At 40.5% G+C, this 27,268-nt stretch overlaps 1 protein-coding gene and 1 pseudogene across 1 annotated transcript in view; one reads left to right on the forward strand and one right to left on the reverse strand.

Annotated features, from left to right (window-relative positions):
* Nucleotides 1-2,418: 2,418 nt before the first annotated feature.
* Nucleotides 2,419-27,268, reverse strand: part of LOC117402857 (protein phosphatase 1 regulatory subunit 21-like) — a 28,074-nt gene continuing 3,224 nt past the window's right edge. The window contains exons 3-20 of the mRNA XM_059024697.1: nt 26,018-26,119; nt 25,218-25,382; nt 24,282-24,340; nt 23,369-23,463; nt 21,975-22,027; nt 21,490-21,639; nt 20,880-20,981; nt 20,696-20,784; nt 20,071-20,207; nt 19,588-19,680; nt 17,181-17,308; nt 15,051-15,203; nt 13,688-13,921; nt 13,043-13,072; nt 10,379-10,495; nt 8,868-8,966; nt 5,354-5,482; nt 2,419-3,870 (exon numbers count right to left, since the gene is read on the reverse strand). Coding sequence (XP_058880680.1) covers nt 3,841-3,870; nt 5,354-5,482; nt 8,868-8,966; nt 10,379-10,495; nt 13,043-13,072; nt 13,688-13,921; nt 15,051-15,203; nt 17,181-17,308; nt 19,588-19,680; nt 20,071-20,207; nt 20,696-20,784; nt 20,880-20,981; nt 21,490-21,639; nt 21,975-22,027; nt 23,369-23,463; nt 24,282-24,340; nt 25,218-25,382; nt 26,018-26,119 — 1,965 coding nt within the window. The 3' untranslated portion in view covers nt 2,419-3,840. The remainder of the gene's footprint in view (nt 3,871-5,353; nt 5,483-8,867; nt 8,967-10,378; nt 10,496-13,042; nt 13,073-13,687; nt 13,922-15,050; nt 15,204-17,180; nt 17,309-19,587; nt 19,681-20,070; nt 20,208-20,695; nt 20,785-20,879; nt 20,982-21,489; nt 21,640-21,974; nt 22,028-23,368; nt 23,464-24,281; nt 24,341-25,217; nt 25,383-26,017; nt 26,120-27,268) is intronic.
* On the forward strand, nt 17,656-18,015 carry LOC117402930 (mth938 domain-containing protein-like; annotated as a pseudogene).

Raw genomic sequence — 27,268 nt, forward strand, 5'->3', positions numbered from 1 at the left:
CCTGCTTGATTTTTTTGAGGATGCAACATCGACAATGGATAATTGCAAAGCATATGATGTGGTTTATTTAGATTTCCAGAAAGCTTTTGACAAAGTCCCGCATAAAATATTAATTCTCAAACTGAATGCAGTAGGGATTCAAGGAAATGCACACACATGGATTAGGGAGTGGTTAACATATAAAAAACAGAAAGTACTGATTAGAGGAGAAACCTCAAAATGGAGCGAGGTAACCAGTGGTGTACCACAGGGATCAGTGTTAGGTCCTTTGCTATTCCTAATCTACATTAATGATTTAGATTCTGGTATAGTAAGCAAACTTGTTAAATTTGCAGATGACACAAAAAATAGGAGGACTGGCAAACACTGTTGCAGCAGCAAAGGTCATTCAAAATGATCTAGACAGCATTCAGAACTGGGCAGACACCGGGCAAATGACATTTAATAGAGAAAAGTGTAAGGTACTGCATGCAGGCAATATAAATGTGCATTATAAATACCATATGGGAGATACTGAAATTGAAGAAGGAATCTATGAAAAAGACCTAGGAATTTATGTTGACTCAGAAATGTCTTCAGCTAGACAATGTGGGGAAGCTATAAAAAAGGCCAACAAGATGCTTGGATATATTGTGAAAAGTGTTCAAGGGAAGTAATGTTAAAACTTTACAATGCATTAGTAAGACCTCATCTAGAATATTGTGTTCCGTTCTGGTCACCTCGTTACAAAATGTATATTGCTGCTCTAGAAAGAGTGCAAAGAAGAGCGACCCGAATTATCCCAGGTTTAAAAGGCATGTTGTCTGGGCTCCCGAGTGGCACATCCAGTAAAGGCGCTCCACGTGAGTGCAGGATGCGCTCTATAGCCTGCAAGTCGCGAGTTCGAATCCAGGCTATTCCTTTGCCGATCGAGGACGGGAGCTCCCAAGGGGCAGCGCACAATTGGCCGAGCGTCGCCTGGGGGGAGGGAGGGTTAGGTCGGTCAGGGTGTCCTCGGCTCACCGCGCAGCAACAACCCCTGTAGTCTGGCCGGGCGCCTGCGGGCTTGCCTGTAAGCTGCCCGAGAGCTGCGTTGTCCTCCGACGCTGTAGCTCTTCGGTGGCTGCATGATGAGTCTGCAGTGTGAAAAAAAGCGGTCGGCTTGACGGCACACGCTTCGGAGGACAGCGTGTGTTCGTCTTCGCCCTCCCGAGTCAGCGCAGGGGTGGTAGCGGTGAGCCGACCGTAATAAATAATTGGCCATTCCAAATTGGGAGAAAATAATAAAAATAATTGGCAACGACTAAATTAAAAAAAAAAAAAAAAAAAAAAAGAAAAGGCATGTTGTATGCAGACAGGCTAAAATGATTGAATCTATTCAGTCTTGAACAAAGAAGAATACAACGTGATCTGATTCAAGCATTCAAAATTCTAAAAGGTATTGACAATGTCAACCCAGGGGACTTTTTTGACCTGAAAAAAGAAAAAGAGGTCACAGATGGAGATTCAGAAATACAGAAAATAGGAGGCACTTTTTTACAGGGAATTGTGAGAGTTTGGAACCAACTTTCCAGTAATGTTGTTGAAGCTGACACCCTGGGATCCTTCAAGAAGCTGCTTGATGAGATTTTGGGATCAACAAGCTACTGACAACCAAACGAGCAAGATGGGCAGAATGGCCTCCTCTCGTTTGTAACTTTATGTTCTTATGACCTTTATATTTCTAGTATGATTACTTAAGAAGGTTTTATTGGTTAATCGCACGTGTGGCTGATCTGTAAAATAAATATTCTAGACAATTTGGGAAAAAAGCAATGGCCGAGCTGTCTTTAGAAAAAGCTCTGAAACGATTGTTTAAATTATAGATGCCCAATTAAACCAAGAAAATAAAAAATGAAATTGCTTGATATTGTATGTCAAAAGTGTATGAAATGTCACTATATAACACATTGCCTTCTCTGAGCATCAGTGCAATTGTCCCCATTATTAAATGCCTTCTCTCTGGAGATAGGGGTCTGTCTTTACTCTCAATGTATTGAGTTGTGCAGATCTACCAAGAGACGGCACTGAAGAGCATGACGCGCTTCATGTGCTTCGGCTCAGTGAATCTTTTTGCAAAACAAATGATTCAGAGGGTTCAGTGGTTCAGGAGGCTTCACTTTTCCCATCACTACCCTAATCTCCTGCTTCTCTTTTGCTCCAACTACCATTCTTTCTCTGGAGCACTTGAATGCCAATACACTTGTTTTATGAGAGAAAAGTTTTAGCTTCTTCATAATCATCTATCTCTTTGTGTGCATTTTATAATAAACATTGCATAAGTTCTCCAGAAAAGAAAAACGTTTATTGCAAGGTGGTACAGGTATAGTTAAGAATTCAGCTTGATAGCTAGAGTCACAGTTATTGTTGCTTTCAATAAAAATAGAACTCAAAAGTAGCTGTTTTGTACCGGTTTATTTAGAACAATTGTCGTATTTTAATGAGACAGTAAAGTGTAGATGAAGATCATTTTTCACACTGACTGGGCCAGATTTATGCCTGCCAAGAAAGAAAACCCTGCAAAAAAAACTAAAAACCTAAACACATACAGATTATAAAATATACAAACTTTTATTTCTTTTAATTAACAAATAAAATGTCATTTAAAAACTGCACGATACAAACAATATGATTTTTTTATTTTTTTATGTTCCTGTTAATCCAATATTGATTCCTATGCATTGATATTCCATGATGATATGGTAGGTCCTTGTCTACATACAGAATGTAAATGGACCTGTATGAAACAGGTTAAAAAGAAGGAATATACACATTTCAGGTTAGAGCCACCGCCTGTAAACTGGACCTGGAATTTATAGGACCTGGAGAGCCTGTGGCTATGTGACAGCTCCTCCCTGTCCCCTGTGCTTAAGCTATCAAAAATGCATTAGCCTGATGATGGGGGACAAGATTGTAAACTTTTATGAATTACTTGTGAACATGATGCTTTTACTTTGGTTTTCAATCTTAATTTGCCTGTTTCCTATGTTGGCTCACACACAGGATGCCACCTCCGAAGTGAGGTCAGCTCTACTGTCTTAATAAAAAGCGTGCGCTGTGTAACTATGAAAGCTTTAAACTATGTTGATTGTTTGAAAAAATTTGTAACGCAGGCATATCTCTGTCGTGAATATGGGTTGTCAAAAAGCACTCTGTTTTTTGGCTTGTTCAGCAACCATGCGGCACAGCAAAATTGATTAAAGAAAAAAAAAAAACAACAAAAAAAAAAACTTGAGGATCTGATGAACTTTTCATGTCAGGTTGATTTGGAATAAAAGATGAGTTTGGGATTCTTGCATGTTAGATTAAGATTTGGTGCACTTTGAAAAGATTCATTTTGAATTCAATTCTGGACTTTTGCTTTTTGTACTGCGTTTTAATTCTTCAACGAATAGGATAAAGCAAAGGCAGAATACTGCATACATGAGACCAGCACATACAAGTAATTCTACTTTTATTCACACTATCATCTCATTAACTTACTCCAACAGTTTATTGTTCATTTTGATTGTTCTTTCGCTATAACAAACCCCTCGATATAATGAACAAAAGGCTTGGCCCCCAACAGGTTTGTTATAGCGAGGGTGTACTGTACGTCACAAAGCCAGTTGCTGGCAATTCAATTAAGACAGTTAAGTCAAGTTTTTGTTGGTTATTTTGATCCTTGGCTCTCAGATACACCCTCTGCTGCTCCAGCCACACTCTGTAATGTCCTGTAAAAGAGGAAAGGGGCCACTGTTTGGCATTTTCAGTTTCCCCGTGTTCAGGTTTGGTCACGTCCTCAGCTGTCGAATCCAGACTCAAGGAGCAGCTGTTTGCTGCCTATCGACTCTTACTCTTCTTGGAATTTCCCTGCAACGGTAAAAAAAAACAAAAGTTTACTCTGCTCCCATGCAATATAACATATCTATTTATCTATCGATACCTATACCAGTCATCATAGGAATAATCACAGCTGGATTGTGTGTGGTGCAGACAGTCAACGGGGTGTAGCCTCTGGATTTAACAGAACATCTCAGTCGCCATATACTGTATATGATATTGCTTACATTCACCCAATATTTGGCTTTTGGTTTTCAGAGTGACAGGAAAGGTGCCATTTTTGTGATGTTCAACCATGCATGCTAAAAGTGGAACTAGATTTGAATCCCTGATCCTTTCTTTATTAAGCCAACTGAATGTATTAATAATGGTCCAGGGGCTGTCTATGCATATTTTTTTAATTCAAAAACATTGTTGTCTTATCATGAACATCAGAATGAGCCACGATCAATGCACAGCGATCTGGAATGTTTGCGTTACTACCCTTAGTAAATCAGCCAAGACCCCAGGACCATAATGCATTTCTTCCACTAATCCCAGGGGAATGGTTTGGCCCTTGAAGTAGACAAGAACTTACTTGTACATCTCATCAGTAAGATGGAACAGTGCGCCTATATTTTATTCAGTGTTATTCAGGCATTACTTTAAAACCATTATAAGTTTTTAAAAAAAGGGCTTAAACGTTACCAGTAGACAAACTTTCAACAATAGTGTATGTCTTCTTCAATGCCTTCATTGACAAGCTACAGGACTTCCGCTACTCCGACAGCTTTATGACCTATGACCTTTTGACCCAGTGATGTGTGTGCACCCTGTTGACTCCCAAACTCAATGAACTGCTTTGTGTCTGTTAAGTTTCCTCCATACGTCATTCGATCATTGGTGGCCTGGTCTAAACTCACAAGGTTAAGTGCTTTCCCAATGCTCAGACAGGTGCTTTTCACATCAGCCCATTTCCTCGTCCTTCATTTTCACATGCCTGAGAGTTTTAGAGCACATTGATTTCCTTCTCAAACTCGTGTTACAAGAAAAAAAAAAAATCTTCCAGTTCAGTGGCACAGCAATCTATAACACTCAGCACTCAGACAGCCAAGACAGCAAAAACTCAGGTTTGTGTTTATTAAGGCCAGTATCGCAGAACTCTTTGTATTGATCATGGCTACTTCCGACATTCTGGGTAAGATAGCAGTGTTGTTGAATGAAAAAAACACACCCTGGAACAATAACAATAAAGAGCTATGTGGCACAGTGCATTCAAATCTTATCTTATCTAAAAAATGGCACCTACATTTGTGCTCATATCATTTTAGTATTGAGCTTGGGATCACATGTTTTGCTTCTCCTAGTTAGTATGTGTTCTTTTAGGTCATTTTGAAATTACTGTTATCAAGAAAATATATATATTTTTGTAAATCCAAGTATAAGATCATGATTGTTCCTGCAAGTAAGGAGCCCCGTTTCAAATCTCTGTGAATCTTTATAAGAGAAAACTTAAACTCGCGATCAAGTTCACCTTACTGCCCATTCTCAGAGTGTCAATTTCTTCCCTTTGTTTTGTCGGCGTTTCATTCATACTGCACAGGTGATCACTCATCATACTCAGCTGGTCCTCGTAACTCCTTTTGGTTGTAGTCAATTCATCCTGGAATATGGAAAGGCAGCAGGTTAATATTATTAAGCTAGGGGTGCCTCTCGAGGGCCATTTCACTTTATACAGTGCCTTGCGAAAGTATTCGGCCCCCTTGAACTTTGCGACCTTTTGCCACATTTCAGGCTTCAAACATAAAGATATGAAACTGTAATTTTTGTGAAGAATCAACAACAAGTGGGACACAATCATGAAGTGGAACAAAATTTATTGGATATTTCAAACTTTTTTAACAAATAAAAAACTGAAAAATTGGGCGTGCAAAATTATTCAGCCCCTTTACTTTCAGTGCAGCAAACTCTCTCCAGAAGTTCAGTGAGGATCTCTGAATGATCCAATGTTGACCTAAATGACTAATGATGATAAATAGAATCCACCTGTGTGTAATCAAGTCTCCGTATAAATGCACCTGCACTGTGATAGTCTCAGAGGTCCGTTTAAAGCGCAGAGAGCATCATGAAGAACAAGGAACACACCAGGCAGGTCCGAGATACTGTTGTGGAGAAGTTTAAAGCCGGATTTGGATACAAAAAGATTTCCCAAGCTTTAAACATCCCAAGGAGCACTGTGCAAGCGATAATATTGAAATGGAAGGAGTATCAGACCACTGCAAATCTACCAAGACCTGGCCGTCCCTCTAAACTTTCAGCTCATACAAGGAGAAGACTGATCAGAGATGCAGCCAAGAGGCCCATGATCACTCTGGATGAACTGCAGAGATCTACAGCTGAGGTGGGAGACTCTGTCCATAGGACAACAATCAGTCGTATACTGCACAAATCTGGCCTTTATGGAAGAGTGGCAAGAAGAAAGCCATTTCTTAAAGATATCCATAAAAAGTGTTGTTTACAGTTTGCCACAAGCCACCTGGGAGACACACCAAACATGTGGAAGAAGGTGCTCTGGTCAGATGAAACCAAAATCGAACTTTTTGGCAACAATGCAAAACGTTATGTTTGGCGTAAAAGCAACACAGCTCATCACCCTGAACACACCATCCCCACTGTCAAACATGGTGGTGGCAGCATCATGGTTTGGGCCTGCTTTTCTTCAGCAGGGACAGGGAAGATGGTTAAAATTGATGGGAAGATGGATGGAGCCAAATACAGGACCATTCTGGAAGAAAACCTGATGGAGTCTGCAAAAGACCTGAGACTGGGACGGAGATTTGTCTTCCAACAAGACAATGATCCAAAACATAAAGCAAAATCTACAATGGAATGGTTCACAAATAAACATATCCAGGTGTTAGAATGGCCAAGTCAAAGTCCAGACCTGAATCCAATCGAGAATCTGTGGAAAGAACTGAAAACTGCTGTTCACAAATGCTCTCCATCCAACCTCACTGAGCTCGAGCTGTTTTGCAAGGAGGAATGGGCAAAAATTTCAGTCTCTCGATGTGCAAAACTGATAGAGACATACCCCAAGCGACTTACAGCTGTAATCGCAGCAAAAGGTGGCGCTACAAAGTATTAACTTAAGGGGGCTGAATAATTTTGCACGCCCAATTTTTCAGTTTTTTATTTGTTAAAAAAGTTTGAAATATCCAATAAATTTCGTTCCACTTCATGATTGTGTCCCACTTGCTGTTGATTCTTCACAAAAAATTACAGTTTCATATCTTTATGTTTGAAGCCTGGAATGTGGCAAAAGGTCGCAAAGTTCAAGGGGGCCGAATACTTTCGCAAGGCACTGTATGTTTAAGATACCAGTTCTGGCTTCTTCACACAGGTTGCCTGTTAAGAGCAGGATCGACTTCAGAATGTTCCTGTAGGGCCCTTAACTGGCTCCCAGCTACATCTCAGACCTGTTAAAGTACATTCCTGCATGTAATGTGCGTTCTGCGACCTCTGGTTGTTAAGAAGTCCCAGAGCTAAGCTTTGTTCTATGGGGGATCGGGCAGGCAATCAAGGACTCTAAAACCATAGATATTTTTAAGAAACAACTAAAAACACATTTTTACCGATTGGCATTCTATCACAGTTAGGTTTTTATGTAATTTGGAACTACATATCGCTTTGTTTTATATTTTAAGCTAAAAATATGTATTGTCTATGTACCTGCTGTGTTTTTACAATGAATTTTGCTGTGTTTTTATCGTTCCTGTGTTTTATATAGTAAAGCGCTTGAGATGCTCTGCATTTAGGCGCTATATAAAAATTAAAGAATAGTACTATTATTATTATTATTATTATTATTATTATTATTATTATTATTATTATTTAAAAAGTAGGTTCCGTTTTTGTATTTTTTATTTTTATGTTTGCAATCATCAGAGATGTTAAAAAGCACACACAGAAATATTGTTTTCAATAAGTCTATGTTTAGGTACTTTGAATTCAGACGCTGCTCTTCAGTTCCAGTTGCCTGCTATAGACTTATGTAGCCCAGGCAGCCAGTGTGTCTATGTTAACAAGAGCTAGCACCATCTAGTGAACACCGTGCCTGTATTTACAGGTATACAAAAGGAAACTTGATCCATCAGATGGCGCTGGCTGTTTCTTCCATAAAAACACATTGGCTGATCTGGGTTAATAAGCCTAGAACAGGCAACTAGAACTGCTGAAGAGCAGCCTCAGGACTCAGATTAAAGCAGCTTAACAGAACAAAAACACAGAACATGTGAGAAATTTCAATAAGATGCACTCTGCATGACACCTCAGCTACTTACTCTTTTAAATGATGAACTGCTTAAGAGTTCAATAAAGTAGTTCATGAGATGGATGTAACAAATGCCTACACTAGAATGGTCCTCACTCTACACCCCTGTATAAGACTCCAGTCTTAGGTCTACAGTATCTGATGATTTTTTGTTTTCAGTAGGAAGATCTACTGCTCTAATGCAAATAAAGCTTGCACATTTTTGACCTAGTAATCTCCTCACGGCTCAGCACTTTCTGGCATTACTCCCAGTATATCTTTAAAAGAAACATACAACAGTTCATTGCACAAGGCATTTCCTTCAGTTACAAACCACTTTTAGAACATGAAGAGCTAGAATTTCTATCTATCTATCTATCTATCTAGTCCAGTCTGATTCCATTCCTCAAAGACACTTTCAGATGTAGGGACACAGGAAACCCCAGTTTTAAACTTGTCACTATCTCACTCCAAACCAAACATAAGCTTATACAGGTTTCTACGTTATCTATTTAAACACAATTATAGCTTAGGAACTTGTTATACTAATAACATGTGATGTATTTACTATTATGGTGTTAAAATACTCCTTATTTGATATATTGGGCACAAGCAATGAAAGAAAACACTGGCCAGCTATCAATAACCAAGTCCGACATTACACTGGGACTAAAAATGGCATGCATCTGAAATGGTGAATTGAAATATAAAGTCATTGTAAGTCTGTATACATGCTCACCTGCAAGCGACTGACATTCTGTCTGGCCAGCTTCACCTCCTCTGTCAGCATATGTCTCGATTTCTCAGCAAGAGTTAATCGTTTAGCAAGAGCCCGGCACTGTGAACCAAAAACGCAAGAACACTCAGTGCAAACAGCAAACCTGTCAAAATGAACTCAATACTGCAGCCAAGGTGGACTTATTACATATGGTGTAAAGTAATATACAGCAAGTAACATCTCAAAGGAGTTGACATAGTTAAACCTAACCAATACTTAAAGCACAGCACAGAAATCAGAACCCGAGGACACAGTTGGAAATTAAGTGGAGACAGACTTGGGACAGAGGGAAGGAGATACTTCTTCACACAGTGGTGAGGGTATGGAATGGGTTACATAGTCATGTTGTTGAAGCTGCAGCAATTGGATCCTTTAAGACCCAACTTGACAAAGGTTTGAGCTCAATCAGCTACAAAGAACCGGACGAGCACAGATGGCCGAATGTCCTCCTCTCGTTCGTAAATTTTATGTTCTTATGTCCACATTTACCGTCCTAGTATCAGATTTTTTTTGCCTTAAAATGTTTTACATGTTAAGATAAATAACATTTAAAACAAAAAGAAAAACCAATGAAAGATTCCACGCACTGGTGCCAGTATCACAAATCTGCCTTTATCTCAAAGCAGCTTTATATTTATATATTCAACACATTTTTGATAACTTGAACCATATGGGAACAGAAACTGCTGCCAAACCTGATCTGAAACCTGCCAAGTGGAAAGACCATTAGGCAGGCTGTGGAAATCCAATCCAGTCTTTCCATTAGCAGGCAATCTCCTGTTCATGGTGGTCCAGCTATCTCATCTACTCACTTCCTGTCCAGATTGCTTTGATATTTTTACTCTAATCTGTTCACCCCCTATCTTACTTATTACCCTTATTATTGAGACTATATTGAAAAAGATATTGAAAGCATAAGTATAACAAAGGAGGCAGCATTAGTATAGAATGCATGCTTTAAACACAACTGCCTACATATAATGATTTTGACAATTTGCTTTAATATAAAGCATATTGTATCGCAACTGCACAATAATTTTATAAAAGCAAAAAAACAGCAAAAACAAACACAAAAAATCAAAAAATCACATGCCCAAAATATGAACAGGCATGAGGCTTGTTCCTGTCTTTCCATTTCTATCATCAAAGACTAACACCCCATTGAGTTTGCAATCCGTTTTCCAGCAGTGACCTGCCACCAAGTCAGGATGCTGCCTTACAAACTGCCAAGGCCAGCCTTAAAAAGACTGTTGGTTTGCTAGACCCAGACTGGGTAGGTCATCCACCAACCACTCTCGTTAACAAAGCAGATGTTAAACCATTAGTCAACGTTTTCTGGCGTGACGATAATGTTTTCTGATTTACAGGACAGGCCACATCTTCAAGGCAGTCCTCCCAGTGCTTTTCCAGGGCACTAAATGCCTGTGGATGTACACTCTGGTACCAAGCACACAGATGGTGTTGCGACTAACCTCTGCATTGAAATGAACAACACTGCTGTCTGCCACCTGCAGCTGGGACGTCAGCTCCACCACTCTGCTCATGTAGTGACTCTTAATGAGCTGCTCCAGACACTCCTCATCTGGGACCTATACAGAGAGAGAGAGAGAGATACACACACACACATCACAGATCACAAGGCCTCAACTTCACCATAGCAATCATTCCAGATCACAAAAACCACCCCACAATTCAGCACAATTGACAGGTCTGCTCGAGAGGTGCTCAGGACTGAATGGCATCAGGATTGAGAAGTGTTTGTAAAGACTGAAGGCACTGTGTAGCCGGGCCATTGACCCTCACCTCTCATGAGCACTAAATGGAAACACATTAATAAATACATGGTGCTCATGGCTTTTTTAGGCATAATCTTTGTGGGTCCATGAACATTTCCATTAACTGGAGTTAATAGTACAGGGTGCGAAATAACCGGCGGCAATTGCCCCAATGCCTCTCAAATTGAAAAAGACTTACTGCAAAAGCTGCCTGTAAACCCGCCTGTCATTGCCGCCGGTGTCCCTCAGCACCAGCACATCTGATCTACAACCCATTCACAACCCTGCTCAGCACATCTGATCTACAACCCATTCACAACCCTGCTCAGCACATCTGATCTACAACCCATTCACAACCCTGCTCAGCACATCTGATCTACCACCCATTCACAAACCTGCTCAGCACATCTGATCTACCACCCATTCACAAACTTGCTCAGCACATCTGATCTACAACCCATTCACAACCCTGCTCAGCACATCTGATCTACAACCCATTCACAAACTTGCTCCGCGCGTCAGCTGGCCCGTTCTGTCACAATTCAATTTAATTTGGTCTAATCTCGTCCTGCGAGAAAATGACTCATTATCATAATGTATTATTGTTGTCATTCTTTTTACTGTGCACCTCCCAGCACTAAGCCACGAGAAAGATGTACTCTATCATTGGTTAATGAAGGGCAAACAGAGGGAGGGACGCTGTTAGACTGAGCTCAATATGACCGCACTTCCAGAATTTTCAATCACACATGTTCACTGGTAGCGTCACTGTGTGATCTTTCCATCTGTGAGAAAGAAGGAAGAGCTATCTAAAGCAGCAGTGAAGTGTTCTAGGAATTACCTAATGTTCAGGTAAGAAATGGGTGCCCAACAATTCGGCCCCAACAACAATACTAATAATAATAGAGTAAAAATAATGTGAACTTACAGTTGTCAAATACAGTATTGCAGAAAGGACAAGATTAGACAGAATGAAATCGAATTGTGACAGAACGTGCTTAAAATTGCAATACTTTAAAATGCAATGGTGCAATACACATTCTAACTCCTTTCATGTCTTAAGTGTATAATATTGCTAATTTATATAGACATTTTAATGACCGTTGCGGTTTTGTAATTTGGTGTTATTCCCCCCAAAACACCAATGCTAAAATTGAACACAAAATAGGTAGATAATTATTAATTTTGCTCAAATTCTTCCACCAAAAAAAAGTAACTAAGCAAGTAGCTATGACATGGTTCAAGTAGCAGTTCCCTGTGATATCAAACTAGTAGGAGAGATAACATAATAGTGAACAAAACACAATCTTGACAAGTAGATCGATTTCTGTTTTCATTTATTTTTGTGTAAGACATTCTCACTACCTTACGTAGTTCTGCTTTTTAAGTAGTAAAACATGTGCTTTCACAAAAGGGGTTAGACTGTGTATGCTTAAAAACAGCATACTTTTTTTCTTGAATTGAGTGTCCAGCAATGCACAATAACAAAACTGTAAATCCTCTGCAACTATATAGTTTCTTGAAATGTACAAAGTACCTCAAATGTAAATGTGACATTGTGTACATCCAGCTGTTCATCACTGATGCACCGCACTCTCCATTTCTTGACGAAGTTTCTATTTCGATTTTTTTTTTCAAAGCTGTGTTGTTTGTACAGGTTTTGTAACAGTGGTTTGCAAACTACACTGCAGGCCGAACAACTCATTTGACCACTATCATTATTAAACTCCAGCCATAGGTAAATCTTCAGCCAGTTTGCCTGAAAATCAATCTTTTTTTTAAGCTTTCCCTTTACTGACATCGCTTATTTGTGCTGTTTTATCACTAAGGCTGTATTTAAGCCTCTAGTCTAATCTGTGTATTAATCAGTGGTGTGCTCCCGAATTCAGTAAAAAAAACCGCCACTAATATGTTTGTTGTTTTATGAATGAGTATGAAATCGCCTTGGGTTGGATTTATGTTTTTTTGCCCCCTAGAACTGCCTTGGTGCCCCTGAATCTTCACGCCCAACAAAGGCAATATTGCCTTGCCCTTCATGCCCTGATAGTACATTAGTGAACAGAAGATCTACATACTGTTCCAGTACATGCTGAACAGTCAATGGAGAGAGAGCGTTCTTAAAGGAAGTCAAAACCACTTAAGAAATCTGCATGCTTGAAACAGCTCTATTACATACCACACCGCTCTAGTATTAGTCTGTTAGATCAACTGCTTGGTAGTTTATGTAAACTCGACCTCATGATTTTTTGTAATTCAGATACACACACACAGTATTATCTATGAACAAGCAGGGACTTTGACTGAATTCTGACTGAATTTCTTTATTTATTTATTTTTTTTAAAGTCAATCCATACCTTCACTTCTTCACTCTTAGTTGTCAACATTCCGATCTGGAACACAGCAGCAGAACTTTAGATTATTATAAAGCATTACAACTTCCAGTTGGATACAGCAGAAGGAACCCTTTCCAGGTTATTGTTATCCACCCCTCCCCCCTGATCTCTGGATTAAATTAGAAAAAGCTGCTGATCTACAGTACGGTAGTCAAATAATGATCTTCAAACAAAAGATTGCTTATATGCTGCTGTCCAGAAGAGACGTCTTACGGGGTGTGTGTGGTTGAGGGGGGGGGGGGTTGTATTTAAGAAAGCAGAATATTTGCCAGGGCTTTTATCCAATTCTCCTAACTGCAAATGGGAATCTAGTAAACACAGAGCTTTTACTGAAGAGCAGCTCCTAAACTCAGGTAGAAGCACCTTCCTCAGCTTAACACAGACATATAAAAACAATTATTATTAGTATTTGTAATAAGGACCACAGAATGATCATGAAAACATTAGGGGATAGGACATTACAACTGGAACTTGAAACTTCAATCAAATGTACTGGGGACCCTGTATCTACCTTCTTTTAGTGTGGAATATAAGAACATGCTAGTTGCATACTGTGGGCCCATCCCTAAACGCCAAGGGATGACAGTACGATGAGGCTCACCAGGCTTGCACGGTGAAGTGTTCTCCCAGGCCCCTTTCTCCTGGCTCCTCGCCCTCCTCTGGTGTGGTCTGGGCACTGGGGCTCTCCGGGGTGGGCTGGCCGCTGCTCGAGTCCGCAAGCTTAGCCTCCAGCTCACTGATCCGCTGGTTCTCCTTCTCCAGCCTGATCCTGGCCAGCTGTGCCTCCAGCATCCAGTGCTCCTTCTCCTGCTCCAGCTTTGCAATCTTCTCCTGGCTCTGATGGACCTGCCAAAGAAAACCCAACCCTCCTTTTACTGTTTAAGAGACTTTTAGAAAGCTTTCCCCATTATGTGATGCCTTAATTTGGATGCAAGCGGCAGATGCTGTGATGGTTACAGAAAGCGTTCACAGGATGTTCAGAGAACACATTTACACTGTAGTTAGAAAATATATTACAGGAATATGTCCGACAAAGAGAAGGAGATGTGATATTTCTTATTGGACTAACTAAATAATAATTAATCACAAGCTTTCGAGACCTCAAGGTCTCTTCTTCAGGTGAAAGTAGGAAAGTGAGATTGATGTTTACAATGTTTCCTACTTTCACCTGAAGAGACCTTGAGGTCTCGAAAGCTTGTGATTAATTCTTATTTAGTTAGTCCAATAAAAGATATCACATCTCCTTCTCTTTGTCTATCATCTCTGGACTAATGCAGCTACCTTTTCATCCATCAAGGAATATGTCCAAAAGTGTAGGCAGTAGTGGTAAGTGATGTGATGTTATATAGTAAACTTAATGTTTTCTGGCTAGTTTGCAACTGGACTTGAACTCCAAGTCTTAAGATAGGTGTTTTAGCTACCCCTGCCTTACCAACGTTGGACACGTGCCCCCAGACTGTTATGTGCAGTAACCGCAAATTAAAAAGAAATAATGGAACATTACCTGTTGTGTTAGACAGATTCTGGCAGTGGCTAAAATAAAAAAACAAAAAAAAAAACAAAGTGGTGAACCCCATTAAAAAATTGCTACATTGCTTTCTTCACATAATCAAGGAACCCTTTCTATCATCACAGGTTCAGAACACTTCCATGCATGGATTAAAGCTCTACAACACAGGCGGTTGTGTTGTCAGGAGATGATGGGTATGAGCCCTGAACTGTGCAAGGTTCTCTACAGTGACACTGCTTTTAAATTGGGATGAAGCAGGACTCTGTTAACACGAAGATGTTCCATCTTGAATGCTTTCTTTCCCATGTACAACTTTAGACTAAACAGGATGAAGTGGCTACAAGATTACAACAAACACACCCTCATCCGTCACCGCTGTGTAACCTTTATCCTACCACTGAACAGTATGCTTGCTTAACATTGTTGGGGTGAGACAGGGAGAGGGAAGCAATCAATTCTACCAACCTTCTTCAGGGCTTGGATATAGCCAGCTGCTCTCTTCTTGCACTGTAACATTGACTCTGCATGAAGGGGGTTCATTGTCCCAGTCCCTGCTCTTGGACCGTAGCCTGTCGAGGCAGTGAAGAAATCCAGTTTGTTGCTGAAATATTTAGCAATCTAAAGGAAAGAAACAAAGCATGTTAAAAAGATATACAAATAAAATGAAGCTCCGATTTGTGGATCAGTCATTAAAAAATGTGACGGTAACATTGCTACAATTTAACTTTATAACTACATGTACTTGGGGCTCCCGAGTGGCGCATCCGGTAAAGGCACTCCGCGTGGAGTGCAGGATGCGCCCTATAGCCGGGACATTGCCGGTTCGAGTCCAGGCTATTCCACAACCGACCGTGGACGGGAGCTCCCAGGGGGCGGCGCACAATTGGCCGAGCGTCGCCTGGGGGGTGGAGAGTTTAGGTCGGCCAGGGAGTCCTCGGCACGCACCAGCGACCCCTGTAGTCTGGCCAGGCGCCTGCGGGCTTGCCTGTAAGCTGCCCTAGAGTGGCATTGTCCTCCGACGCTGTAGCTCTTGGGTGGCTGCATGGTCAGTCCGCAGTGTGAAAAAAAGCGGTCGGCTGACGGCACACGCTTCGGAGGACAGCCCTCCCGGGTCAGCGCAGGGGTGGTTATGGTGTGCTGAGCCTAAAAATAATTGGCCATTCCAAATTGGAAGAAAATAATACAAATAATTGACGACTACATTTTTAAAAATAAATAAATAAAATAATAACTATATGTACGTGAGTTTCATTAGTGCATTTCAGTTTGTAAAAACATGTGCCAAAGATGGGTCCTATTTAGTGATTTAGCAGTACTTAACTCTGCCATTATTTAGATTCCATAATGAGGCACAGGTAAGAAAACAACTTGGACGCAGACTTGATTCTGAGGTTTATTACAGGACATTATCCTTCTGATTATGAATCCATTTAAAATCGAGATTGAGTCCTATGGTAGCCGCAGATCACTACAAACAGGAACTCTTGTTGCACCTTAGTCTTAAAGTGTCTTGTAGTTGAAAAGCTAAGCATGACACAGGCCTATAATACATTATGTAATACATTTTAAAAGATCAAATCTTGTACTTTGTATTCATACATTTCAGCTTGTAACAGGAGAGGCCAACACATCTGTAAAATAAAGCTATTTATTCTGCAAACAGTCAAAGGGCTTCCTATAACTATCTTTGCAAATATAAACATCCAATCCGTCAACTCCCAGGCAACAAGCACATAAAACACCACAGCAGGGCTCCCATTATTTATATAAACAGGTTCACATGCAAGTGGAAAAGAGCAGCAATAAACTTCATGAAGGTGCTTCTCCCACTCCAATCACCGGTTGCTTGAAAGATGCAATGTATTATTAAGCATTGCATCAGCAACACTTTGCGACCCCTATACACATCCAGCTACATTTACATAACGCAATCCACTTTTGTTATTTTGTGAAGTGAACGGGGATGAACACTCACAAGGTCCTGGTGCAAGATGTAGCAAGATAAGTAAGTATTATACAGCATTTTAATAATGTTACCATATGGTTGCCATATGGTGCTCATTCAAAAGGCATCTGCATTTAACTGGTAAGTTCTAATGAATATACTTTTAAGACTTCATTTTTAAACAGTTGTAAATCCCCCTCAGCCAGCAGGTTATATATATATATATATATATATATATATACATACATACATATTATAAATACAGTGCTAACCCGCAACTTGTTATAGTGTGGAATCGGTTATAACATGGTAAGGTCGCTCCCATTTCCCCCCTAATGCAATTTTGACTCGCAAATGTGCTGCTGTCAGAGTGCAAGACTGTTTGTTGTTTTTGGTGTGGCCCACGAAGTAATCATCCCAATAAACCGTGACTTGTGGGCATTATAAATCACTTCGGGAACAAAAATGCCAATATTGGTTATAAGGCGAAACACAAATAACGCGATCTCCAATTAAGGACCCCGTCAACCGCATTATAACAGGGTAGCACTGTATATACACACGGAGTTTAAGTTAATTCGTTGTTTAGATGATAGATTCAGAGCCCCTTCTCTGCCTGCACGGTTCTGCATGCATAGTGTCTCAGTTACCTTTCCAGTAATGTTGGTCAAAGACACAAGGGAGGTCAGGATACACTCATTGGTGGTTCGAAGCTTCTGTGCGACCGTCAGAAGTTCTTGTTCAAGTACAGCTTTCTGGCTGTAGTGCTTAGAAATATCTGAAAAGGGAAAAAATGCTCATTCATAACTTCTTATAGGTTTTACCTTAATATAAATGCAACAATGATTTAAAATGCTATCCTTCACGGCTGAAACCCCTAATTAGCTAAGTCTGCAAATGCTGTTCAGTCCTCAAACTCTTTCTTTAGTGATTTTCAAGAAACTTAAAAGATGCCATACATTTAAGTAAAGAAGGTCATACATAGGTTCAGGGGTGAGGGATGTGTCAGTCACGGGAGACCAAAAACACGAAAAGGGGTTGCTTATGTTATCAGCGTCAGCGAGCGAAATGTCAGCACCAGAGACCACGTCCCTGTCATTAATGTTATCAGCGTCAGCGAGCGAGATGTCAGCACCAGAGACCACGTCCCTGTCTTTGGGTCACGTGAACGTGAGAGGGTGTTCAGACTCCTAAAGCACTGCAGTGTGTCCTGGAGGGAGCCGTGCCTGGGACTGGAGAGAAACCGGCACTGATCATCACCCTGGTGTTCAGCCGGCCGACTTGGAAGAGGTATAGAAGAAAGGGGTGAAGACCTTGTGATTGGGTGTGGGGCGAGTGAACCATTGCAGGTTCCTTTAGGTACACTAGAAGACATAAAGCAGTGGCCTTGAAGGAGTTCCAGACAAAGAAGGCGTTGAGAGAGTACAACACACTCTTGCTGGCCAAGGAATTCAAGTTGGAGGGGTCTTCCACTCGACTTGCTGAGGCAGTTGGACGCATATGTTGACCACATTCTTGCAGAGATGAAAGTGAAAACAGCCTCAAAAGCAATTATTGGCAAATTATAGACCTCAAATTTATGAGATACAGCAAGCACAAAAGGCTGAATGTTGCAGATGGTTAAGTGGAGTTCATCAAAAAGAGCTAGTCTAGAGTCAGTTATCAATCAATAAACACCCTGTTCTACCCTAAACAAAAAAATACATTAAGACTGCTGTATGCTTGCTTCAGGATTACTCAATAAACATCCATTTAAATGTGTGTACACACGGACATGGTGAAATTAGCTAAAATGAATAGCATGCACATTTTTGCAATATATAGCCTGTTCATATCTCAACACGCACACGTATAGCCTGTTCACATCTCAACACGCACCCATAAAGACTGTTCATATCTCAACACGCACCCATAAAGACTGTTCATATCTCAACACGCACACATAAAAGCTGTTCATATCTCAACACGCACACATATAGGCTGTTCATACTTCAACACGCACACCACCACCTTGTGTTCCAGGTCAGTTTGCTTTTTTTTTTTTTTTTTGGCATGCATGTATTTCAAAGTCCATTAAATATTAATTTATCTGCACTGCTTATAGTACCCTTCCTGATCAATGTGTTCCTCCAGTCAGAATACCATTACCTTAAGTGTTGCAATACCCACACAAACAAAAAAGCTTTGAAAACCGAGCACAAAGCAAGACTCCCAGAGCTCTCGACATGCCTTGCCAGAGCCCTGGCTGGTTATATATTTCTGTATTGCAATACAAAGCCTGACGCTTCTGTTTCCAATCAGCAGCCCACAGGGGGTTGTGGCAACTGGCGGCTTTCAATTACAGAGCTGGGCTTCATCATGCTGCTCTGTTACAAAGCTGCCTCTGAAGAGAAAGCTACCGATACTGTACCTTGGCAACTTGCTGCCCAGAAGAGCTTTCATTTGAACACACTGCTAACAATAGCCGGCTCCCGGGGGCAGTGTTAGGCTTAAGGTAGGACCGATTTGAATTGCTGTTCTTTTCCACACAGATTAGATTTTAATTTAAAGCAGTTTGAATAGCACTGTCAGGCCTGCTTGTGCCAGCTTTTTATTTTTGTATTTTTAATTCAAAGCAGTTACAGTAAACAATCCTCTTTTTTTTCTTCACAAAATCCCTCTTGATATTTAATCAGCTATGAAGTGAATGGGGTAGGCTTTTCTAAGCCTCCCACTGTCACACAGCAATTGGACCAAATCAGTTCCTCAAATGCAACCACCAGGGTGATTCTGTGCAGCCACACACAGAAGACTGTTGTCATGATCTGGGGTTGTATTCAGATTCCTCCTATTGGTTTAACTACATTTATGTACACAGTGTGACCACTACTTAAGTGTTCCTTTGTCTTAAGAACCACTAGACTAGATACACCATTTATTGTTTGTAGGGCTATACAGTACAGCAAGGGTGATTATAAATTCAGTTGGACACATTCTGGAAGAAAAAGACATCAAACCTTAGATAACCACATTCAAGGACTACAGTACCCCCATGGGTCACAGGCATTCAAAGTTTACCTTTCATGACACCCTCGAGCCCGTGGAGACAAGCTGCCAGTTGTGTGAACACAGCACTGGAGTTGGCCTGAAGGATTGCCTCAGGTTTGGTACCTAAAACACAGTGACAGAAAAAAAGCCACATGACGTTTCTGTTCACAGTCAGGGGAACAAGCTGGACATAAGAAACAGTCAATATTATGGGCTATTGAGGAGCCGGCCACATGGACAGACGTCACACTTTAGAACCGTTCACATATCTAGAGAACCACTTACCCTATTGTGATGAAACTTGCAAAGGGCATTCTTTAGCACAAAGTAGTGGCAGTATCAGAAGCTGGCAGTAGACAGAGAAATCCAAAAGCTCTACATGTGTATTTACAGATCTGATGGGAGGTGTACGCCACTCTTTTTGTTAACTGAGATGATTGTTTTACAAATCAAAAACAAAACTCTCTTGCAAAGAAAACAGAAGAGTAACCCAGCCCCCAAAAAACTACTCACTCGGTAAAGCAAGGAGGCCGATATAATTCTGCAGTTTTTCAAACACAGAGGTCATCTTTTTAACGTCGCTGTGCAGTTCCGTGTTTTTTGTTTTTAAAGAGGACGTGCAAAGAGAGGACTCGCACTCCTCCTCCAGACTGCACAGGAGGCAACAAAGAAGAGAGATGAATGCTGAGAGGGACTACACAGATGAAGAACTGCACAACCTCATCAGTGAAATCTCATGCTTACTAACTATTCCAGTATAACAATGTTTCTGAAAAGTCTCCTGAGCTTATCTGTGTAGCGTAGGATTCAGTGTACAATCATCCATGAGTTTCAGTGCACAGCACAACGCTGATATACAAAATCTGTCTTCAAGAGCCTTTTCAGAAGCATTTTTTGTTGGAATAGTTGGTAAGCATGGCAAATAATAATCTAAGCAGAAACAGCAACAGAGAATCGTACAGGACACATTACACAAGTAAGAAATGTAATATTTTTTCCTTTCAGTTTTCATGCCAATATTTTTTTCTAACATGTATTTGACATCCAGCACTGCAATGCAAATATATATTGCGTTCATGCCAGCGGATTACTGATTCATTTCACATGTTGTGTGTGGGAGATGCAAAAAGAGAAATACCTTTTCAACTGACAGGGAAGAATCTTCTGTAGGAAGCAGGTATATGATGTGAAATGATTTGAAAATTCTTTTAGTTTCACAGTTGTTTCCTTGAAAGAACTGAGAGAACACACCATCAGTTATCCAGCTGGTGAAACAACAGGATGACTAGTGAAGTGCATCAGTGCAACGAATGGCCGCTTACCAATGTAGTTACAGTGTCCTCCGTAATACTGTCAGACAAGTGCAGCATGCCTTCCTCCAGAGGGCGCACATAGGCTGCGTTTTCATGAAGATACTGAGAAAACTAGAGAAGAAAGGAGAAACTTTTTTGGATCTATAATGAGATGCTATCTGTCTGTAGAACGCCAGCACATGCAAGGGTTGATGTACCGCACGCAGAATTAATAATTCATATAAACAAATACATCTAACAAAATGAAAACTTTAAAAAGGTAGCTGTATTACACAGCTAGTCTTCTGAGTTTTAATCAGTGTCCTACAACAAAAAGCATTCCGTTATTGGGTGCTTAAACAATCCTTCTTTTTAACCCTTTCCTGCATGGCAACCACATATGGGGACGGATATATAAAAAAAAGACTCTCTTCTTGTCTGTATGTGGACATATGGAAGACGCAAATGCATGATGACTTCATATGAGGTTGCCATTTTTCCCCATATAAAGCAATGGCAAAAAACTGAAATCATTTCAATGACACATATTTATTGTGTGTCCAAAACTACTTTCTTCAGCTGTTTGTTAACATTTCATGCATTAAAAGGGTTAAGGCAATATGACTGTCTGTTGTCCTACCTTTTGGTTTAAAGGTGATATTGTATCCGTGGCTGAGTCAATGGGGTAGATCTGAACCCTCTGCTCTGTGTAGGTGTGAAAGTTCAGCAATGCAGCCACGAGGTCCTGAATGAACATTAATGTCTGTCCAACAATATGCCTTGCTTTCAGCTATGGGTTCATAAAATAACAGTCACTTCTGTGAAACTGACAACTTTTACAATTCACTTCACCATCTGGGGCATTTTAAAGATATTTATCTACAGCATTGATTCAATAGTATCTCCTTCCACTTTTAAATGCCTGTCAAATGCACTGCTACTGGTTGTGAAGTTAAGCTTCTAACTTCAATCCCCTTTCTCCCTTTATAGTGCCACCTTGTGGCTGAATTGTGTTTCTCATTAAAATACATCACAAACAGTGCATTTAGTGTATGGAGGACTCTGTTCTGACCCAGCACAATAACCACCCCTCTTACCAGTAAATACCCTAAACAGTTTACTAACCTGATGTCTTCTGTTGTGAGGTGGGACATTCAGTGTGTTATAGTGCCAATGTTCTTGTAAAATAAAAAATAAAAGCACTTTACTACAGCTTGCCGTTTCAGATTAACACAATTTATTTGACATTTCTATCAACCAAGGTGGTGTGGAGTGGTGGTGGTCTTTTTGTAGGAAACTACAGTATGCTTTTTTCTCTTTCATTTATTTTTTGTCATATATATTTAACCTATGTATCCACATCTTAGTTCACATCATGGAAATCAATTGATAACACCAAGGTAGCCTTGTGTACAACTTGAATAAGTAATAATTGAAGCCAACATCAGTGCGACTGTAGAACATGTCTCCAGTTACAAAGCAGCTTCAGTTGGAAATCATCCACATCTACAAAACTCCATGTTAAGAAACTTGAGTAAGTCAAGAACAAAAATGTTTCAGTTAGTGCCTTTTTTCAGTGCACCCTTTCCACCCCTCACACCTCTACCCCAGTAATGAGCCGCAGGCTGAAACATTTCTTTACTTGAATTAGTTTCTTTTATATTGTACCTTAGCTTAAGCAGTAAGCACAGAAGAGATTGTCCGTGTGCCAAAGTATAAAAAACCCCTGAGCAGTACCGATGATATAAATATGTAAACTCGAATTAAAAGTAGACAAAGTAATTCTCACTGCAGACCTACAACAAGGCCTGAGCGACCTTAAAAGCTAGGGAGCAGACCTGGCATCAATGCTAGTCAGAGTTACACAGCCCTCCCCAAACTCTGTTTAACTTTTGGAATAGGACTAATTATTTATGTAGGTCACTTAAATGTAACAACCCACCAACAGCACAGTGATAGGCCTGTATATTTTCATTAGATTAAGAGCCAGATGGTGTTTTACACAAATGAAAATAGAAGGCACAGAAAACATGTTACTGCATTAAATCTGGGTCGACTTTCACCGGGGAGTAAAACAAACAAGGGATAAAGTTACATATCTTAAAAAGGGAACTACATATGCAGGGGAAACAAACCAAATTCTTATAGGAAATACAGTATTCTACTTCTATAGGCATCCATGCGTTCAAACATGCAGTGCAAATGCAAAGTTAAAGGCAAATTGAGGGGGTGTCCTGAAAAAAAAACTTGATATCCCTCAATTTCAGATTCAAGGATTTTGCATAAAATTACCAGACATGCATTTTGAAAAATTAAAAAAAAACATCTGGTGGATAAACTCGCTAACCCCACAAACTTTTCAGTTTTCAAATAACTGTATTTAAATGTTAAAATGAATCAAGAATAGGTTATCTAAAGAAAAATAAATGTGGGTCAACAAGTTTTTCCAGGTCTCCAGTCAGTTGTCAGTTAGAAAGAAAATACTTGTAACGGTAAAAGACTTACTCTCAAAGACTTACTTGTGTCATTAAAGGGAACTTTCTCTTGAACGACGCTGGTAGCCTGACCCAAGCGGCTGTTCAGCTCAGTGTGACATTTCTTTAGCTGCTGCTGACTGTGAAGACAGAAAGCAACATGTTTCAGTTTGCAGCACAGAGAAGGCAGACAAGGCAGTGTTGTCATTAGGATCTTAGGGATGGGGCTGGTCAGGGGCAGCTGGTATCACAAGGTCGTTTTAGTGAGACATCAACACCCTGCGTTTGCAGTGGAAATGATAGCTATATAATTTTCACATCTGTGGCAGTGTAGTAATCTGGCCAGCTTGGTTACTCATACAGGTCAATTGTACCAGACCCGTGAAAAGTGAGGAACAATGGCACTACATGAGAGCTTCCCCTCACAGCTCTGCCAGCTCACCTCCACTGAGCACTGCCTGCCTTAGATACCACAGCGCCTGGTTAAAGATGGGAGTATCACAGCTGTTAAACAATTAACAGGCTGAATGTCAATGGATAACCTCAGGGATGGAGATAAGACTCCCATTGCATAGCAGTTTGACCCATTCCTGGTTTTACTATGAGTATAATAATTAGACACACCTGAGCTTGCTACCTATACACTGGGGCTAATCATGCATATATTAAAACCTGGGGTGGGTAAACTGCTATGCAGTAGGAGTCTTATTTCCAACCCTGAACCTGCATTCAGGGAGCCGCCACAAAATCAGATGTAACTCCTGTCATTGTTTATGATACCCATTAAATGTACAGGAACCAACATTCAGCATGTTCTGAAAGCAATCCTGTGTGGCATGATGCGCACACCTTATCTGAAAGAGTAAAGCGCCTCCTCTAACAAGTTCCAGAAACCTGGTTTCTTTCAATAATCAAATGCTCTGATGCTCGTAGATGAAAATACAGAAGTTGTTTTTACCATTCCTCGGTTCTGTGTCTGCATTCCTTGGCTTCTCTTTCCAGGGTCAGGGATTTTACCTGAGAAATATATAGGAGGTTCACTAAACACACTCATTCTAATACATGAGAAGGAGGACTGGGTTTTTTTTTGTTGCCCATTTGGAGGGACCACGACTTGTATTTAAAATGTACAACCTTGCTTACATCTCTCCTTTTCACAACACAAAACTTGCTTGAGAGGCACAGCTTAAGCATTCAAGCAATCCTAAGCCCCATTCACACTGGCGCTCCTACCCAGGTCCCGACCCGGGTTCTGGCTACCCAGGTCACAATCCCATGTAGTGTGAAACCACGTACCTAGGTTGTACCTGGCTTGACAGCAACCCACATCAGGATGTAGGTCGACACTCTGATCTAGGTCAAGAGTGTCAAAATGCATGATGGCCGTTCTTAAGCTAACGAAATAACAAACCGCCTGCGTGAAGGTTTCAGTTCTGCAAGGAACATTTCTGTTAAGCCATATTTTTGTTGATTGAGACACACCATGAGACAGATTGTAGCAGGGATAAAGAAACATTTGCTCTAATCAATATTTGGGCAAACGGTTAATCCAGAGAAGCTTGGATGGAAGTGTCTGCAACAAGCTGCTTCCAGGGAATTGCTACACACGTTGTATGCTTCTGTCACCCAGGTCGACCCTGCTTCTTCAAAAGCAGTGTGAAATCACGTAGCCGACCCACGTGACACCGGGTCGAGACCTGGGTAGGGTCCGGCACATGTACAGCATGGAAGTGGGATGTCCCAAATGTCACAAACACACCTTAAAACAATCATACATTCTAAATAGGTAAAACTATAACAGCTAAGCTGACAAACGTTCTGATCTGCAGATTCTGATCCGGTGAGTTACGCACTGTTTTTCTAAACACTAATAAATGGAAAGGGGGTGTCTTGCCTCCAGTCTGGTCTTGTCGTTCTGTAGCTTCTCGATGCTCTCCATGTACTTCTGGGTCAGCCCATCAACCTCGGCTTGGTGCTGTGCTCCCTCCGTCTCCAGGACCTCCAGCCTCTCTCGGAGCAGAACCCCCATCTGCCTGTGCTTCTCATCCGCCTCGAAGAACTAGGACACAGAAGGGTCAGCTACACAGCACAGGGCTTTGCAGGAAAGTTTAACAGGGTGTACGCAGAATGAAGGGCTTGAATCTGGTCCAGACACTGCAGATTAGGTGGGAAAAAGTTTCTTGAATACATTTTTTTTTTTTTCAAACTCCGATGTATAATATTGCTGGGGTTTGAGCAATAGAGAGCAATGAAGATGTAACTCCTGCTACATCGGATAAGTCATTCATTTCAGGCTGCTGCAAGGATAGAAATAAGACTCATATTACATAGCAGTTGCACCCATTCCAGGTTTTAATAAGATCTTGATCAACCACAGTGTATAGGTAACAAGCTCAGGTGTGTCGTCTTAAACTCATAGTGAAACCAGGAGTAGATCAAACTGCTATGCAATGGGAGTCTTATTTCCATCCCTGCAGCTAGCAATCTTAAAACGTTTTGATGATCAAAAATGATTTGCCATGCTTAGTCTTATGTAGCCATTAGTCTGATATAACAAAACATGCCATTTCAATGGAATGGACCGTATGTCCCAATGAGATACCAAGTTTGCTCTTGTTTAAAGGGGTTAAGCAGAAGGGCCAGTGCAAGCCTGCATGCAAGGTGTGGCTTTTCCAGACGCTGCTGTCAGCTCACCTGCATGTGGAGGCGTTCGTTCTCCTCGATTTTCTTCTGCAGGTCCTCGTCGAAGACAGTCTGGTGCTGATGACTGTGCTGTGATGGGGAGTCACTGGACTTCTGCTGCAGGAAGGGTGACAGAGAACACCAGCTTTATATGCAAAAAAAAAAAAAAAAAGTTTACTATTACCAACTGTTTAAACTAAACATTAAACACCCACTAAATTAAATATGCAAGTTATTTTTTTGCTTTGTGTTTACTTGAACATGTAATTTGTGGGCTCTTTAAAGCCTTTTAATAAAAAAAATTAAATTAAAAAAAAACACAACAGTCAGTGTTAATACTGGAAGACACCACATTTCCTGTCTTATCTTGAATTTGGCCTTTAGTTTTTTCTGCTGTTAAAATTTCTGCTTTTCCAGAGGACCAGGGACAGTGAAATGTGCACTGCTGTTGCCTAGCAACGCAGCAAGTCTATTTTTGCCTAAAGCAGCAGTATTTTGTACCAAATACTCAAGTTCAAAAGAAGCCAGACACTGCAGCCCAAGACCTGTTCCTAATTGGTCTGCAATATAGATTTGTATTTTCTGATGAATAAATAAATAAATAAATAAATAAAACCCCCACATATTTACAACCTCCTCCAGAAGGTTTTAAAAACAACATTCATCGATAGAGATATAAATATTAAAAATGATGACATCCTGTAGGTTTAGTCCAGTTGACACAAAAGGCCTCGGCTCTCAATAAAGACTGCAGTCAAAACAAAATGTCATGAACACCTTTAGCAAAAGTACCATAAACCTAATCCAATATAAAAAACTAAAAGAAAAGAAAAAAAAAAATCGCATGGTTAATCTCTTTTTTTTTTTCTTTTTTTAAATAAGACCCAGCAACATTTGCTTCTTACACCCACACTACTATGTTTATTTAGCACACAGATAATGTTAATGCAGGTTATCTGAAAACAAACAAGCAGCAGGGTTATCTTCAACACACACAGGAAACCTGCCTCACCCACAGCGCAAATACTGTACAGACAAAACTCAGCACACAACAGGCCTCTGCTGATAGTCTTGTGCTATAGTATATGTATATACTTATTGATTAAGACACCTGCTTTGTGTTCCTGGAATGGCACATTTTGCAGAAACACACCACTCGAACGCACAGTAAAACGCAGGTATATGCAATGTATTAAGACAAGCTACACTGACCCAAGCAATGCTCTGGGAGATACACACTGTGGACTCAATTAACGTGTGTGT

Source organism: Acipenser ruthenus, chromosome 5 (assembly GCF_902713425.1).
Source record: "Acipenser ruthenus chromosome 5, fAciRut3.2 maternal haplotype, whole genome shotgun sequence".
Lineage (NCBI taxonomy): Eukaryota > Metazoa > Chordata > Actinopteri > Acipenseriformes > Acipenseridae > Acipenser > Acipenser ruthenus.